The sequence below is a fragment of the Semicossyphus pulcher genome, unplaced genomic scaffold, assembly GCF_022749685.1.
Source record: "Semicossyphus pulcher isolate SPU_LCO1_2020_fin unplaced genomic scaffold, fSemPul1.0.p SCAF_26, whole genome shotgun sequence".
Taxonomy (NCBI): Eukaryota; Metazoa; Chordata; class Actinopteri; order Labriformes; family Labridae; genus Semicossyphus; species Semicossyphus pulcher.
Window position 1 is genome coordinate 175,001 of NW_027211700.1, and position 18,910 is coordinate 193,910.

Sequence of the window (18,910 nt, forward strand, 5' to 3'; positions counted from 1 at the left end):
GCTCTACAGCTTCATCTCTGTGTAGGTTTAAAAATGCAGAATCCATCCCTCCCTCTGATTTCATACAGGAAGTCTTTTACCAACGGTACACTCAGTGGTGTTCAATCGAAGTATATCATCTTTATATTAACTCCACTGATGTTATCTTTGGTTTATGTTATCTTAAGTTTGAAATCAGGTGTGATGGAGAGGAGGGGATGTTTTTAAAGGGTCTCTCCTGGAGGACATACGTTCATGAGTTTCTCACCTGTGCACGCCGGGCGATCAGGGCGTGGAGCTGAGGGACTTCTTCATCCTCTGTCGACCATCAGGTCTGACAGTTCCTTTGTCAAAGACAGAAACGCTGATTCATTCACACACTTCCTGTCCTCACAGCCAATGAGACGTGTGTGTGGGTTTGGGAAACATTCATCGTAGAGTGTTTGGAGCTGTGATATCAAACATGGTCTCTGGTGTTGTATGCTCTGCTCTCTGATGGCTGAACTGGAAGCTGTATTTTGGTTTCCTGCAGACTGTTGGTGGCAGCAAGGTCCGAGTGTCCTCCAGCTGCAGTTCTGTGCTGTATGTTACTGTTCCAGGTCACTCTGATGTCTGCTGCTCTGATGGACTCCTCCTGAAAACAGATCATTCAACCTTCATCATGACCTCGCCCTGAGGCCACGCACTCTCCATCCTGTCTCACTAACTCTCCTTTTTAACCAGCAGAGCCGATCACACAAGTACAACAGAGAACATATTAAATGATCACAGTGTATAAAAATCACAGCTCCTCCTCCACCTCCTCCTCCTCCTCCTCCTCCTCCTCCTCCTCCACCGTTTCTTTTATTACGTGTCATCTGGACGAGTCAGCCGTCGAGTCTGACACACTTATCATCACCATGTCACTGTGTTTATTTAGACTACAGGCACAGGAGTGTGTGTGTGTGTGTGTGTGTGTGTGTGTGTGTGTGTGTACTCTGGTTTCTAACAGTTTTCTGTTTTCTGTCTCAGGTTTGATCACGACGACCTCCAGGAAACTGGACCGAGAACAACAAACAGAACACGTCTTAGAGGTGAGGACACACTGGATGTACAGTACAAGTGTGTGCGCGTGCGTTTGCGTGTATATGGAGTTCTATCCATATCAATTTTAGCAGACACATACGCAGCAACGTGTGTGTGCACGCGTGATTAACATAATGGTAAATTTAGTCATTTTTTGTGGTAAATTTTGGTACGCGTGTACACACGTCTGTCACTGTTGGAGACATTTTGTTAAGCGTCCACACACACGTAGTAAGTATTATTATTAGATGTAATTAGAAACACACAGACACAAAGTTCGTAGCCTCTGTACAGTTTTTTTAGTATTGTGGAAGAAAGTTTTTGAATGAAATATTTATTGCACCATCAGCACAGAAGGCAGAGTGAGCTCACTGGGTAACGAGCTGCGATTACAGTCCAAACATTATGGGATCCAAACTCACCGTTGACATGTTTTTTTTGTGTGTGTATAAAAGAAAAATGTATTAGATCAAACTGCAAATAGAAATAGAAATAAATATAAAAATAATAATAATGTAATAAGCCGTTTTAAGCAGTGTATAAACTGTCAAAATACCAACCAGTCACCTGCCATATGTAGTTATTTTTGTGGTTTAATGTCAGTTGAAATATTGTTGATCTTTAGTCAGAAAATCAATGACATACAAAACTAAACAAACAACAGACCGTCCAACAAGTCTGACACAGTTTGTACTCTCATACTGTCATTTATATGTTGGCACTGATTGGCTGGTATCCCACCCTCCTCTCTGCTCCAAGTCAAGGGGCTTCATAATTGTACAAACCAGTGGGTGACGTCCGGGTGGCTGTGTTCACTTCCTCTATGCAGTCTGTGATAAAGCCGAGGACTCTCAGGGACGCTGCTCTAACGGGCTCTAACGTCCCCTGCGAGGGTGACAACCATGAGTCTGTGCTCCAATCCTTCGGCTGGCAGGATTTAGATGAGAACAAACCAGCTCCCCCATGTCCACCACACACACACACACACACACACACACACACACAGACACACACACACACACACACACACACACACACACACACACACACACACACACACACACACACACACACTCTGAGGGTTGTATTATGTTGGTAATAGAGGCGGTCTGTGGATGGGGAGCGTGTGTTGCTCTCTATTAGACACTAATGTGAAACTGTCTCTGCTCTGACTGCAGATAAATGTGCTGCTGACTCTCAGTTCAATGTGAGACAGTGTGTGTGTGTGTGTGTGTGTGTGTGTGTGTGTGTGTGTGTGTGTGTGTGTGTGTGTGTGTGTGTGTATGTGTGTGTGTATGTGTGCATGCTCTGTGTGTGTATGTGTGCTGGGGTTAGGGTTAGTTCTCCCTGTCGTCCTCCCTGTCTTCCTCTCTCTCGTCCTCTCTGTCGCCCTCTCTATCGCCCTCTCTGTCTTCCTCTCCCTCGTCCTCCCTGTCTTCCTCTCTGTCGTCCTCTCTCTCGTCCTCTCTGTCTTCCTCTCTGTCGTCCCCTCTGTCTTCCTCTCTGTCTTCCTCTCTGTCTTCCTCTCTCTCGTCCTCTCTGTCTTTCTCCCTGTCGTCCCCTCTGTCTTCCTCTCTGTCGCCCTCTCTATCGTCCTCTCTCTCGTCCTCTTTGTCTTCCTCTCTGTCGTCCTCTCTCTCGTCCTCTCTGTCTTCCTCCCTGTCTTCCTCTCTGTCGTCCTCTCTGTCGTCCTCTTTGTCGTCCTCTCTGTCGTCCTCTTTGTCTTCCTCTCTGTCGTCCTCTCTCTCGTCCTCTCTGTCTTCCTCTCTGTCATCCTCTCTGTCGTCCTCTCTCTCGTCCTCTCTGTCTTCCTCTCTGTCTTCCTCTCTGTCGTCCTCTTTGTCTTCCTCTCTGTCGTCCTCTCTCTCGTCCTCTCTGTCTTCCTCTCTGTCGTCCTCTCTGTCGCCCTCTCTGTCGTCCTCTCTGTCTTCCTCTCTCTCGTCCTCCCTGTCTTCCTCTCTGTCTTCCTCTCTGTCGTCCTCTCTGTCTTCCTCTCTGTCGTCCTCTCTGTCGTCCTCTCTGTCGTCCTCCCTGTCTTCCTCTCTGTCGTCCTCTCTGTCGCCCTCTCTATCGCCCTCTCTGTCTTCCTCTCCCTCGTCCTCCCTGTCTTCCTCTCTGTCGCCCTCCCTGTCGTCCTCTCTGTCGTCCTCTCTGTCTTCCTCTCTCTCGTCCTCCCTGTCTTCCTCTCTGTCGCCCTCCCTGTCTTCCTCTCTGTCTTCCTCCCTGTCTTCCTCTCTGTCGTTCTCTCTGTCGTCCTCTCTGTCGTCCTCCCTGTCTTCCTCTCTGTCTTCCTCCCTGTCTTCCTCTCTGTCATTCTCTCTGTCGTCCTCCCTGTCTTCCTCTCTCTCGTCCTCCCTGTCTTCCTCTCTGTCGTCCTCTCTGTCTTCCTCTCTCTCGTCCCCTCTGTCTTCCTCCCTGTCTTCCTCTCTGTCTTCCTCTCTGTCGTCCTCTCTGTCGTCCTCTCTGTCGTCCTCTCTGTCTTCCTCTCTGTCGCCCTCTCTGTCGTCCTCTCTGTCTTCCTCTCTGTCGCCCTCCCTGTCGTCCCCTCTGTCGTCCTCTCTCTCGCCCTCTCTCTCGTCCTCTGTCGTCATCTGTTCAGCACTGATGGAGTTTTAATTCATGCAACACTAGAATCAGCTGATTTCAGCTGTGTGTGGCATGTTTGTCCTCCTCCTCTCTCATATTCTCTATAACTGAACGCCTCCTCCGCCTGCTGAGCAGCCACATGAGTTGAAACGTCAGAGCTGCTGCTCGTCTCCGGTCTTCCTCACAGGACAGATGGTTTTCTGAAACGAAGCTCAGGGGAAATGAGCGGCTGCTGAGTCTGTGACGGGCTGAGAAGTGATCGCACACGTCCCGCTAAATGAATATAAATTAATATAAACTTGTGTGTGCTGTGTGGCTCTCATTGGTTGGCTCCGCCCCTCAGTGATCACCTTATTCATCATTTCAGGAGAACAGGAGCTTAATTAACCGGCTGCCAGAGCACAGAAGACAGATCGTCTGCTTTATACGGTATTTTTCAGAGAGTGACGAGAGCAGCAGAGAACAGGACCAACACAGATTCATCACTGTCTGTAACTTATCTCTGTTCAGACTATGTTGTAACATCTTACAGACTGTTTTTGTCTCTTACATGTGTGAGCAGCTGCTTCCTGCTTCATTCATGTCCAAAACAAACTGTGTAGATAAAGGACGGTGGCGCAGTGATGTCACAGTGATGTCACACATCGGTTTATCGACTACCTTTTTGAAGCCTTGAGTTCGACATTTTGAACGCCGCCATGTTTTCTGGAGCCAGAAGTGACCATATTTGGAAGAGAGGGAGGAGCTTGAGACGAGGGAGGGGTTAGCCAGCGCTAACTTATCACAGCTCAACAGTCTGTGCCCGTGGCTAATTCATTAGCTGCTAATGAGCTCGTTCACCATGAGGTTTCCCACAGAGAGAGATTCTGTTTGTAGCTAACCACAGTTTATTTATCAGACTGAAGAAGCTCAGAGAGAGTGGACAGCGCTCGCTCGCCCATCTCACCATAGGGAGGAAGAGCATCAGGTGAATGACATGAACCTGGTCATTTAAACAAGCGGTCCTCTCATCACTGCGGCCCCCTCTTCTTGATTGTTGTTAGAAAACAAAAAGCCATCATGCCTGACTGCACGGGCCGCAGGTACATCAGTAAGTCACCGAGGACTGACTCGGTGTAGGTCGTCTGCTCTGACTTAATTTATCCAACTTTAGAGGATGATGCCTTCAGGAGGTCAAAAGTCAGGATAGTTTGTTACAAGTTACAAGGAGCACCTGAATGCAACACTATTCAGGAGTCTTTTAGCTGGACCTGGGGTCCTCTGAGGGACGGTCCTTCAGAGGACCCAGTCTCTGATCTGGACTACATCCAGTGTGCATGTGTATGTGTTAAGTCACTCTGTTTCACCCTGCAGGTACTGGTGTCGGATGGCGGTCCCAGTCCCCGGCAGAGCACAGTCTGGGTCATGGTTCAGGTTCTGGATGAAAACGACAACAAGCCCATGTTTCCAGAGAAGGTCTACCAGGTCAAACTTCCCGAGCGAGAGAGGAGGAAGAAGAGCGAGCCAATCTATCGAGTGTTCGCCTATGACCGCGACGATGGGCCCAACAGCGACCTCTCCTACAGCATCGTGGACGGGAACGAGGACGGGAAGTTCTTCATCGACCCAAAGACGGCCGTCGTGTCTTCACGCAAGGCCTTCAGTGCAGGGAGCTACGACATCCTGACCGTACGTGAACCTTTAATAACCATTAAAACCCGCTGACAGGTCAGTGACTCCTCTTCACTCAAAGTTTTATGTTTGATCTTAAATCTTAAATTCATGAGAGAATCCTGCCTGGTGCCACACTACGTATCTCTGCCAGGGACCGTGTGTTTTCTGTGTGAGCCTGAGAGCTGCAGGCGTGCTGTCAGTCAGTGGGTCATACCTGTCTCACCTGTTCCTCTCCTCAGATCAAAGCGACAGATAACGGCCGTCCTCAGAAGTCGTCCACAGCTCGTCTGCACATCGAGTGGATCCGTCGGCCTCCCCCCTCCCCCCTCCCGCTGCTCTTCGACGAGCAGTTCTACAACTTCACCGTCATGGAGAACGACAAGGTGGCTGAGATCGTGGGCGTAGTCTCCCTGCAGCAGAGCTCCGCCCCCTTGTGGTTCGACATAACAGGTAAACTCCCGCCGTACGTGAGGAGCCTGGTTTCTGTGTGCGGCAGTGTGTGTGTGTGTGTGTGAACTGGTGCATGGTGTGTGTCGGCGTGTGTACTATGGGATGCAGCTCAGGTACTGTGGCCTCGCTGCATGATCTGTTCTGCTCCACCCATCCCCGTCACCATGGCGACAGAAGCTGACAGACGTGTATGTTATCCTGTAAGAGGTTTAGTCTTCTTTATGTGTCCTTGTAAAGCAGCTGAGACTTAGAGCCTTTGAAGTGTCAGAGTTGACTCTGTGACAGGATTAAGCAGATTACGCTCTCACTGTGCTCACACACATTTAATAACTGTAATTATCACACGTCTGATTCTAATTCTATTAGTTTGAATTAAACATGGACGCTGACAGATCTCCAGCAGGGAGCATGCAACAACAGGACCGGGAAGGACTGCAGCTCCCACAATGCACCTCCATCTTTCCTTCTGTTGTGGCTGAGCAGTGACAGTCAGTGTGAATCCAGCTGGAGATACCTTCTGCTCCTGTTTCCAGCTCTCCATAGATCTGTCCGTCTCTCTCTCTCTCCTCATGTCTTTATCTGTTCTTCGTTCTCTGAATGTCTCTGTCAATCTCTCTCCCTTTTAATATCTTTGTACATCTTTTCTCTCTCTCTTCTTCTTTCTCTGAATGTATGTGGTCATCTACTGTCTTTAAATGTCTGCACTCTCACTCTCTCTTTAAAGTCCCTCTCCAGCCGCTGTTACTCTCTGCCTCTCTGTGGATGGAGGTTTTGGAAGATGTTCAGTAAACATTATACACACACACACACAGACACATTAAAGCTCTTTACAGCAGCCTTCATAAATATAATGATCTAAATAAACTGACAGTAAACAGTTTGTGTATGCGATGTTAATAATCAGACAAAACAGGAGGTAAAACAGAGAGAGGACGAGAGACACAGGAGAGAGAGACGTGTACTGTGTGAGCACAGATAAAAGCAGAAACATGGTATTAATATGAACTCTTAATGTTTACATTTATACTATATGTAAATATAAATAATACCCATGAAGCACTTAAATACGTTTGTAAATAAATAAAACAAAGCCTTTATGAACATGAGAGACACTCAGCAGTTTCTGTGCATTGCGCTGTAAGGTATGAAAATATAACTACAATGTTACAGTAACTTTTAACTATCTGATATATAACTATCCAGAGATGTCAGATGTCACGCAGCGTCTCTGTGCTGCATGAGTTATGAACACATGAGTGTAAACTGACCTCAGTTCTACAATTTATATCCTCCAACAGCAGCACCAAACCACATCCTGTCAGAGGCACACAGAGCATCACACCTGTCTCACCTTCATCACCTCTTCCTCCTGACAGCCTGTCTGTCTGTCTGTCTGTCCGTCTGTCCTTCCAGTCTGTCTTCCTGTCTCATGCCTCTCTCCTCTCTCTCCTGATGCTTCTCCTGGAAGGTTCCAGGTCTTTCCGTGAGATCTTCTATATTCTGCAGAGCGCTTGTGGCAGGAACTGTTCCTCAGAAGGTATCTCGCTTCCTACTTCCTCTCCTCCTCTCTCCTTCCTTCCTGTTCCTTTTTCCTTTTCTGTTGAAGCTCATTTCGCTCATGTGCTTCTCATCAGCTGCTGACATCTACCTGTGACTGGTCGGCTGAGCACAGAGAGTTCTGAATATCTGTGTGTGTTTATCCTGTGTGTGTGTGTGTGTGTGTGTGTGTGCGTGTGTGTGTGTGTGTGCACTGAGGTTAATTGAAGGGATGGAGTTTTGGTAAAAAGGTATCACAACCTTTTTATCTGCTCCCATGGCAACAGCCCCCGGGTTACCGCGGTGACAGTTCTGTCTAATGACCTGCTGTTAGCAACACCTGCGCACATACACTCCTTATCAACACACACAGTCTTTATTAACACAAACCTTCATGTAGCACTCTATAAATCTGCCAACATCACCTGACCCATTAAACACCCTAATGACTTCAGCCAACCATGACTGAAGAGGCACAACACAGCCTCCAGCAAATACACAGCACCCCGCATCCAGCAAATACACCGCACCCCGCATCCAGCAAATACACAGCACCCCGCATCCAGCAAATACACAGCACCGCGCCCCCACCAAATACACAGCACCACGCCTCCAGCAAATACACAGCACCCCGCATCCAGCAAATACACAGCACCGCGCCTCCAGCAAATACACAGCACCGCGCCTCCACCAAATACACAGCACCACGCCTCCAGCAAATACACAGCACCGCGCCTCCAGCAAATACACAGCACCCCGCATCCAGCAAATACACAGCACCGCGCCTCCAGCAAATACACGGCACCCCGCATTCAGTCAAATCCGTTCCACCTGCTCATTGGGAGAATTCCCATTTAAGGATGTTCTATTCCACGTTTTCACTGCTACCTTGTACACAGGCAGCTCTCAGCTGCATAGTGCACCTGCACATCCACACGGCAGCGTTGACACTAATGTTTTGATTCCCAGAGAAATCTGACAGAACAGAAATGGACATGAGGAGATTTTTGAAGAAGAAAGAAGTAAGTCACCGTCGCTGCTGTTAGCTCCAGCTAACTTACAGCAGAGACTTGTAATCAATGAAGCAGGCGCTCCCTATTCTGACAAATCAGTGTCTGGTTGGCCCAACAAATTAGCATGATGTTGATTTCTGTCACTTGAGATAATTAACGTTAGCTCTGAACAGAGAGCTGGCTGGCTTATTATTATCATCAGTGGAAAAGAATACAATACTTAACTGTTCACTAAATAATGATCGCTCCACCAGCCCTCGTCACATGTAGGCAGACTGAGTCATTTGTGATGCAGGCTCTCTTATCACACTGTTATTGAAATCAATGGGACATTAAATAGGAAACATTTCCGTCCAGGTGCACCATGTGACCAACACGGACAGAGCATCATTTATTTGATAACTTAATGTCAGTACAACTCCGAGGTGTATCATCCCAGGCCATGCTCATTGTCAAACTGTACATCCACTACGCACCCTCAATGATGGTCATGTATTTTAGGCATAGACCCACACGCCTGCTGCTTTGGGCACAATTTATCACAGACTGGTACGTTTGAGTCAGTTGTATTTACATTCAAAAACAGCAAAAAGCATCAACCCCTTAAAGTCATTGTTGGTGATTTATTGTGTCAAAACATTAATTTCAATATTTTATTAGATTTGGGTTTCAGCCTTTTAGCCAGAAAGCTATTTATCAGGGCCCTGAGCCACAAACATCATCATGTAGCTTTGAGACTCCGGTCTCAGGTCCGGCTGACTCTTCATAATAGTAGAAATGATTCGACGATTAATGTAGTTTATTCGAGGATGCACTTTGACATTTGGGGTTTTTCAAAGTAAAAGGACCAGAATACAGGAAGTGACATCTCCTCTGTTTACATTGTCCCACCCACTCTGCTTCCTACGCCCATGCTTCTACCACACCGTCACACAGGCTCCACATCCTGTCAGCGCAGCAGGAGGGTCTGTTGGGCTGTAGGAGCTGCTGCTAATAAACACACCTCCATTGAACACACACACACACCTGCCGAACATGTGTGTGTTCAGTGCAATTAAACACACACACACACACACACACATACACACACACACACACACAGGGTTTGTGTTGTTGCTGCTTGCATGGCCGGTGCTCGTGCTTCATGTGTCGCTGTGATGTTGTGGTGCTGGTGTTTGTGTTTATATATGAATGTGTGTTTGTGTGCGTGCGTGTGTGTGTGTTAGTCTATTGTTGGGTGTTAACCCTGTCAGCAGTCACTTGTGGTCTCCATCACACACTCCAGGTCGATGAGTGCAGAGCGTGTGTGTTGTGTGGTCTCCAGTGATGTGAGAGGTCTTCATCAAACATCAGAGACAAAAGAGAAAAACACTGAAATAAAAATGTTTAACTGAAGTAAAAGTAATTTATTTGATTTATTTAACGTGTGTCATTTAATGTTGTTCAAAGTGAAATGAATTGAAGATAAAACACTAAATGTAGCCTTTGTTTCCATGAATGTTTGTCTGAATGACACTGGCCAATAGAGAGGAGTCTTACAGTGTTGGCTCCGCCCACAGCTTTTCATCTGTTACCTGTTAGTACACCTTTTGACTGCAGTTTTTTATTGAGTTGAATCTTTTTTTACTCAGAAAGTGACCTCACACAGGAGATCTACACTCTGACATATTTCTATATCTGTGAGGACATCATTACACCTGTCTGCTGTGTGTGTTCACATGATCATCATACCTGATGTGTAGTCACAGTATGTGTGTGAAACTCACACTGTGTGGTTCCTCCTGAGCAGGTGGGAACAGTGATAGTGTGTTTGACGTGGAGAAGGCCGTGGGAACCATCGTCATCGCCAAACTTCTGGACGCCGAACAGCGCAGCTTCTACAACCTGACGGTGCAAGCAACGGACGGCACCAACACCGCACACACACAGGTAACACACACCTGGAGCGTTATCAAAACAAAACAGGAAATGAGTGAAAAGAAGAAAACGGGAGCTAATCAGCAGGCGGGGATTAAATTAAAGTTATTTACAGACTGCATGAAGCTGACTTCCCCTTTACAGCCGCTCATTAAGATGCAATAATCAAGACCACTGTACATGAGGGAACATGGGCATTACAATAACCAAGAGAACATTACATTTGGGCTTTATGGACACATTTTTCACTGGGGGGTATGACCTTTGACCCCAACCATGGCTACTTTCCTTTCTGGCTTCCATTGTGTAAAGTCTACACAGAGTTTGATCAGAGTACATTTTAACTGACCTAAATAGACTCTTATATAAGCACATTTCGCACAGGTGCCTTCAGGGCCTGTGTTCACAAAGTGTTTTTTCTGAGCACCAGCGTCTTTTCTCAGTTTTCCAAAGAGCAGAGTGTGTGTGTTAGCGTGTGTGTGTGTGTGTGTTAGCATGTGTCAGTATCAGCGCCTGGAGGAAAAGTGCATCGTCCAGTGTCTTTCAGAGCACTCCGTCTTTTTGTGCAGCCGCTCCGAGCGCTTTGAGTTGAAAATCTCTGAACTTTTTACAAAGGTGCTGGTGTCGACATGACGCTCTTTCAGACAACCAGTTGGAGCCCATAGACGCAGATAACAACAGATAATATGACACACAGGTTGATAGTGAAACATGGGGCCATAGTTCACCATACAGAGGTGGTTGTTACGGTGTTGTCCTCATTACAAATTCATTCATGTGCTGCAGCACCTGTCTGCCTGTAATAAAACAGAAGAACTTACTTTGACTGTTTTTAGATCTCTGACCCTGGTGAAGGTCAGACATGATGGTTATATTATAATAACCTTTCCAGTCAGTCCTGTTAATGGATCAAATCCTCAAAGAAAATATTCCAGATTCTTATTAATGAATGAATGAAAACATTTTTGGTATTTCTTAATGTTACATTTTTTAATGTGTTTTTTTTTATGTAAAACTGTGGGAGGAAACCAGACAAGACACCCTCCATAGGTGGAGCTCAGTGGTTTATGAAGGAGGTGCTGTGTGTGCTGGTGTCAGTGCATGAGCTCCTATGTTTAGTGAGGCCGGTCTGGTGATGGGGGGGAAGTGGACTTGTTTTGGGGATTTCAGATGGGAGAGAGTTCAGACCACCGAGAACTCTTCGTAACGTTGGTGTTTCCTGAGGCTGGCCTGCTGATGGGTGACAGCCTCCTACTCCGCTCCACTTGATTGGTTGGAATCTGATGTGGTTCTCTCTGCACTGCATCCATCAGGAGCGATGGGGAGCGCACCGGCCCACAGGTGAGTCTGTTCCAGTGGGATCTGACGACCTTGGTGAGGCCGCTGCAGTCCTCAGGAGGATGTGGTGCGAGGATGTTGTCTTTCGGTACATCTGTCTTCTGAACTGTGAGCCAGTCATGTTTTTTCCATGTCGGTTTCAAACATGGAGGCTGAGGAGGACTTTGTTTCAGCTCAGTCTCCCCTCTGATAAGTGCCATCTGAGGCTGCTCAGGTGATAACATCCTGGCATCCACACAGCCAGACATGGACTCCTGCAGGCCTGTTAGCTGCCAGGCGTTTAGCGGCTGTTCGTTCTCTGTTATGAAGTCTGTGTAGTCGGCGTCTTTGTTCAATGCGTGTGCACGCTTGTAGGCTCACTCCATCTCGTGCTGGATGTACATTTCCGTCTTAAGCTTGTGGTTCATCTTGATTTGACTGCCACGATCACACGCACACCTTTGTTCAAGTTCTTGCCTGAACTTTTGCTCACGCTTCCGTGTTTCACACCTGTTGGCGAACTCTGTCCGTTTCTGCCTCTCCGCCGTGGAGATGGTGGGCAGAATCTTCCTGTTGAGTAGCTCGAGCTCATTGCAGTTGTAGAATCTCCGGAGCTGGATGATTCTGCTTCTTAATGCGTCGGGCTCGTCGAGGATTAGGACCCATGTAGTCAGGTCATCTTTGAAGCGCAGCTGGTAGGTCAGCAGGGAGTTGACCTCGTCCTGCAGCTTCTTGACATCTGCCTTATTCTCCCTCAGTTTGTCGTCCGGCTGTTTGACGGTGTTTTGCAGGGTGCCGTTTGCTCTGACAGACTCTTGAAGTATTGTTGTGAACCTCAACAGCTCGGCCTCCTTCTCTCTCTCATTGTCCTCCAGATGTTCGCATTCTGCCTTCACTGGGAGTGTAACAGGGAGTAGTCCTGGCTGTCCTTCTGCAGAGCATCTCTCTCTTTTTGAAGCACTCTGATTTTGACTTTCTGTTCTTTGACAGTTTTCTCTAACTTGGACAGCTTCCACTCCTCTTTATGCAGAGCTCTGTAATTCATCGTCAGTGTTGTGTGCTCTGTCTGCAGATATTTGTAGTCATGCTTTATATCCAATAAGTTCTGGAGCAGCTCTTCTTTGCAGGATCCCACCGAGGCCCCTCTGGCCCCTCAGGCTGAGCTGAGTCTCTGCCCTCCATCACGTCCTCTGAAGACATTTTTGTGTTTGTTTTTTGAACCGGAAAAAAGTCATCCTTAAATTGTCTTTAGAAACCAGGAAGACAAAAACACTGGAAAGCTTTTACTATGGATGTTGGAATGGGGAGTATGGACTGTGACAGTCCTGAGATCAGGCAGCATTCAAAAACACACTAGTGTGTGTTCCATATGGAACATGGCGGCTCTGATAGAATGGAGTCTGACTGCAAACAAGCGGACAGTGAATCTGCATCACATCTCTCACTGGGTCTGCATAATGACATAAAGACAGAAGAGAGAGCGGTTACAGTACTGTTACATGACTTCTTTTATTAGGTGCACCTTAAATACATCAGCCTTCAGACATCCGAGTGTTAAGCTGGAGGGCTTGTATTTAAACCAGAGGCTGCAATGCATCCTGGGATATGGAGGCACTAGATCTCAGCTCTCTGTCAGTAGCCCCTTATACACTGTCAGTTCTCGTTGTAGTTATTACGCCTCTGTTACGTTCCATCTTCTACGTAGAACGCACGGAGGCTGAATGGTGGAGCGTAGTCGTTCCTCCTCTGAGCCGGCAGGGCGGGACAGTGTGTGTGACGCACGTTTGTTAACACCTTGCACACATTTCGCTTCCACAATAGAATAGAATAGAAAGCTTTATTGTCACTGTATTAAATACAATGAGATTACAAGTGCCGCTCCAGTTTAGATTAAAACCAACAACATGGAGTGCACGCAGCGATCAACCAAAGAAGACTCACACACTGAAAGCAAAACGAGAAGTATGTGTTACAGTAAAGTCAACTTTAAGCTCATTATAGATAAATAAATAAAAGTTACCTGAGGTAGATAGGGCTGAACACTGTAAAAGCACACACTGTAAAAACACACACACTGTAAAAACACACACTGTAAAAGCACACACTGTAAAAACACACACACTGTAAAAACACACACTGTAAAAGCACACACTGTAAAAACACACACTGTAAAAACACACACACTGTAAAAGCACACACTGTAAAAACACACACTGTAAAAGCACACACTGTAAAAACACACACTGTAATAGCACACACTGTAAAAACACACACTCTATAAAAACACACACTGTAAAAGCACACACTGTAAAAACACACACTGTAAAAGCACACACTGTAAAAACACACACTGTAATAGCACACACTGTAAAAACACACACTCTATAAAAACACACACTGTAAAAGCACACACTGTAAAAACACACACTGTAAAAGCACACACTGTAAAACACACACACTGTAATAGCACACACTGTAAAAACACACACTGTAAAAAAAAAACCCACTATAAAAACACACACTGTAAAAACACACACTGTAAAAGCACACACTGTAAAACACACACACACTGTAAAAGCACACACTGTAAAAACACACACTGTAAAAAAAAAAACACACTCTATAAAAACACACACTGTAATAGCACACACTGTAAAAACACACACTGTAAAAGCACACACTGTAAAAATACACACTGTAAAAGCACACACTGTAAAACACACACACTGTAAAAGCACACACTGTAAAAACACACACTGTAAAAAAAAAACACACTCTAAAAAAACACACTGTAATAGCACACACTGTAAAAACACACACTGTAAAAGCACACACTGTAAAAAAAAAAAACACTATAAAAACACACACTGTAATAGCACACACTGTAAAAACACACACTCTGTAAAAGCACACACTGTAAAAAAAAAAACACACTCTATAAAAACACACACTGTAATAGCACACACTGTAAAAACACACACTCTGTAAAAAACACACACACTGTAAAAGCACACACTGTAAAAAACAGACACTCTATAAAAACACACTCTGTAAAAACACACACTCTGTAAAAACACACACTCTGTAAAAAACACACTGTAAAAACCCACACTCTGTAAAAAACACACACACTGTAAAAGCACACACTGTAAAAAACACACACTCTATAAAAACACACACTGTAAAAACACACTCTGTAAAAGCACACACTGTAAAAAAAAAAAAAAAACACTCTATAAAAACACACTGTAAAAACACACACTCTGTAAAAAACACACACTGTAAAAACACACACACACACACTGTAAAAACACACACTGTAAAAGCACACACTGTAAAAACACACAATCTGTAAAAAACACACACTGTAAAAAACACACACTGTAAAAACACACACTGTAAAAGCACACACTGTAAAAACACACACTCTGTAAAAACACACACTGTAATAGCACACACACTGTAAAAAACCACACAGTGGGGCAGCTTTATTCCGGTGTTGCTTGGTCCAGTGTAAAATGACAAAGGCTGCATGACAGCGGAGCTTCATTACAGCGCCGAGCCGGAACCGCAGAGTAAACAGGGCTCGTGTAACAGCACTGAGGGGTTAACTGTTTGACTACATTTCCCATCAGCACATACAGACACCCACTGTATTGTAACTCTAATCAAAGCAAACCTCAGTGGTTGTGTTTGACTGCTTTACTGTGTTTCACTGTGAATATTATGCGTTGTTGTAAATCACTGATGCAGCCTTCAAAATAAGAGCACGCTGATGCAGTGTCAGGACGTCTTGAAGGTCTTTCCTCAGGTTTCACTGTTTTTAAGGATAGAAAGTATCATAGTCTTTCACGTTGGTTTCAATGTTTTGTGTCTCTCTCACGCACACACACACACACACACACACACACACCTGTAAGACGGCAGGAAGCTCCCAGATGGAGAGTCAGCATGCCGTCGTGCCGCGGGGAAAGTCTGGTCGGTGGAGCAGCAGAAGGCTGCAGACTGCTGCAGCAGGGTTTAAATTTAGACTCTCCGCCTGGCAGCTCTCGACTCGTGTCTCCGTCTCCCTCCACCTCTCTTCATGTTCTCTGGAAACGCTTCAGAACAAATCTTTGGATGTGAGCAGAGTGCACGTCGTCTCTCTCCTCCCCCGCTGAGTCCTGCTCCGGCTGCCATTTTGTCCTGTATTATCCTCACAGAGTCGGGTTGGTGTGTCAGTGTGTGTTGGTGTGTGTTGGCAGGGGTTCAGTCACACAGCGGCTCGGTGGTTTGCTCTGTCACCTCACAGAGAAGGTTTGAATCTTCATGTTGTGTTTTCTCTCAGGGTTTGGAGCCCTCCATCTCTATTTATGTCTCCTCTCTCCCGCACAGACGACGTGCAGGTTTCCCGTTACAGAAAGCTCACATTCTGCTTCCTGTTTTCATGTAGCTGCAAGCGTGCGCATGATGTACATGTGTTAATTCCTGTATTTAATGTTATTTGTAGAGGAACGAGTAGGTTGCATGTTAGCTGATGCCAAACCACAGCTTTTGTAAGCTCACTTAAAAAGATGCTCCAAAGATTTAGAACACAGTTAAAATCAGAAACAAACACACCAGAGGCAAACTGAACAACAGAAAGAACTCAACAATAACACACAACAACACAAGACACAAAAAACACCATAAAACAGGAAGCATCACATCACACATCTGAATCATCTTGGTTACCAGGGAAACGAGTCTCGCTCTATATGATTGGTTGGCTGAAACAGAGCAGCGGCGATAGCAGCACCTCTCAAAGTTCAGATATTTAGATGCTTTCAGAGCTGCACACAAAGGCAGACACGCTGGGGGCTCGCTCACTCTGTTACACTGAAAGAAGAGGCTGCTGCTGTGAGAACAGCTTCGCTCTGTTACTGAAGACAACATTCATCTTTTCAGAAACACATCTCTAACTTATCTGACCTAAAAATCTGACACTACAGACCTCTGTGGCTGGGTCACCTTTAACCCTGTGCATCATGTATGAGACACTGTCGTGTATTCTTTCATTAATCACCTGCCTCCTCCCCCCACCTTTACACCTCCTGCCCATCACTCCTCTCAGACCCCCCTCCTCTCCTCCTGGCCTGCCACACTGATTCACATCCCGTTAGCTCCTCTGTTAGCTCCTCTCTGCTGCTGCTGGCCGCCAGCCCGACCTGTAAACCTGAGCAGTGTGCAGACAGAGCGAGAGCCTGCTGAGCTCGGTGATTCATCACTCAGTCAGTGTTATATGATTGATACCCCGTCCTTTCACCCCCTGCTGACAAATATTGGTTATTACAGCGCCATGAAGCAGGTGAGCTAAGTGCTGAATATATTTCAGTGATCACAGAGTGAGCGTGCACACGCATCATTTCCTGTTTTCATTCTTCTACGTCAAAGAGCTGCTGAGCAGCACACAGCGTCAGACATCTACTCTACAGCTCCCTGCTTGTCTGTCTCTCCTGTCAGCCTCCCTACCTCTCTGCCTTCCTACCTGTCTGCCTCCCCACCTGTCTGTCCCTCCTCTCCTCCTGTGTTTCTGCCTCCCCACCTGTCTGTCCCTCCTCTCCTCCTGTGTTTCCTGTCTCACGCTGAGCGTCATCATCAGTGACTCATGAACTTTCCATGAGTCATGACACACAAGCGCCGCAGGCCGTCCCTGCAGTCTGCACACTGAGCTCTCTTTACTATTACATCAGTGCAGTGACATGTCAGTGCAGTGATAGATCAGTGCAGTGATGTCAGTGCAGTGGTAGATCAGTGCAGTGATGTCAGTGCAGTGGTAGATCAGTGCCGTGACATGATGGCGCAGTGATAGATCAGTGCAGTGATGTCAGTGCAGTGACAGATCGGTGCAGTGACAGATCAGTGCAGTGATGTTAGTGCAGTGACGGATCGGTGCAGTGACATGTCAGTGCAGTGACAGATCGGTGCAGTGACAGATCGGTGCAGTGACAGATCAGTGCAGTGACATGTCAGTGCAGTGATGGATCGGTGCAGTGACATGTCAGTGCAGTGACAGATCGGTGCAGTGGCATGTCAGTGCAGTGACAGATCGGTGCAGTGGCATGTCAGTGCAGTGATGTTAGTGCAGTGGTAGATCAGTGCAGTGACAGATCGGTGCAGTGGCATGTCAGTGCAGTGACAGATCGGTGCAGTGACATGTCAGTGCAGTGACAGATTTTTTTAAATTTTATTTAGCCTTCATTTTGACAGGTAATCTCATTGAGACATGTGGTCTTATTCTCAAGAGAGACCTGCTTGGACAGCAGCAACAACACATAGTTACAGACAAACAATAATCAACACTCAACAATAAGCAATACAAAGATACAGAGATTATTAAAACAATTAGAAAAATCTGAGGTTAAAAGCAGTTCAATATAAGTATGTAGTCAGTCATCCAGGTCATGGTCATTCTAAGCTTCATCCAAAAGGCAACTGGACTTGGTTGAAGTTCTTGAACAACTAAAACCAGTTTCCTTTGGGATGAAGCTCAGAATTAATGTTCGATTTGAATCATATTTGTCTGTATAAAAGGTGATGCTGCCCCACTTTCTTCTTGTGTTCATCATGAGGAGGACACATTTAAATTCAGCTTGATGTTATAACTCAGTAAATGATGTCCAGTTTAATCCCTCTCCTCTGTTCCCTTTTAAATGTTTCAGGTTCACATCACTGTTATGGACAACAACGACAACGCCCCCATCTTCTCGCAACCAACCTATGATGTCACTATTTCTGAGGACACGCCCCCTGATACTGAGGTGGTCCAGGTTCTGGCATCAGACCGTGATGAGCATCACAAGCTGACCTACTCTCTGCAGAGCTCCATCGACCCCAACAGCATGCGTCTGTTCCGTATCCACCCGAGCCTGGGCACCGTGTACACGGCTCAGAGGCTGGACCACGAGGCCTGCGCTCAGCACATCCTCACCGTCATCGTAAGTCAACTTCTCCTGACTTATAATGACTGATATTTAGCTTTATGACACTTTGCAGCCCACATTTCCACGGAGTAGGTCCAATTATGTCTGCTTTGTTCTATTAATAGATTTATAGTCTTATCTTGAAGTCATTCACTCCCCTGATCTATCATGAACCAGGAGCAACAGGCAGCTGCAGGCTGTTGTACTGCAAGATATACAGTATAATGGTACACAAACTTCACAGCCTGATTCCATCTTTGTTGGTTTTTATGTGTTTTCAGCAAAAAGAGGAAATACAGAGGAAAACATTTCATTTTCATGTTGTTTATTTGGCTTTGATTCCTCTACATTAAATGGATGCATAGCAGGAAGAAATGCCAGTAATGTTTCAACAACAGTGTGATAACTGATTGACAGTTGGGCACTTTAAGTAGCAGCCTCTGCCATCAGTGT

The 18,910-nt window shown here is 46.1% G+C and overlaps 1 protein-coding gene across 1 annotated transcript in view; it reads left to right on the forward strand.

Annotated features, from left to right (window-relative positions):
• The window catches only part of LOC138604559 (protocadherin Fat 3-like), a 170,493-nt gene that overhangs the window by 105,427 nt on the left and 46,156 nt on the right, over positions 1 to 18,910 (forward strand). The window contains exons 4-9 of the mRNA XM_069676492.1: positions 991 to 1,052; positions 4,984 to 5,298; positions 5,523 to 5,733; positions 7,202 to 7,270; positions 10,072 to 10,211; positions 18,197 to 18,472. Coding sequence (XP_069532593.1) covers positions 991 to 1,052; positions 4,984 to 5,298; positions 5,523 to 5,733; positions 7,202 to 7,270; positions 10,072 to 10,211; positions 18,197 to 18,472 — 1,073 coding nt within the window. The remainder of the gene's footprint in view (positions 1 to 990; positions 1,053 to 4,983; positions 5,299 to 5,522; positions 5,734 to 7,201; positions 7,271 to 10,071; positions 10,212 to 18,196; positions 18,473 to 18,910) is intronic.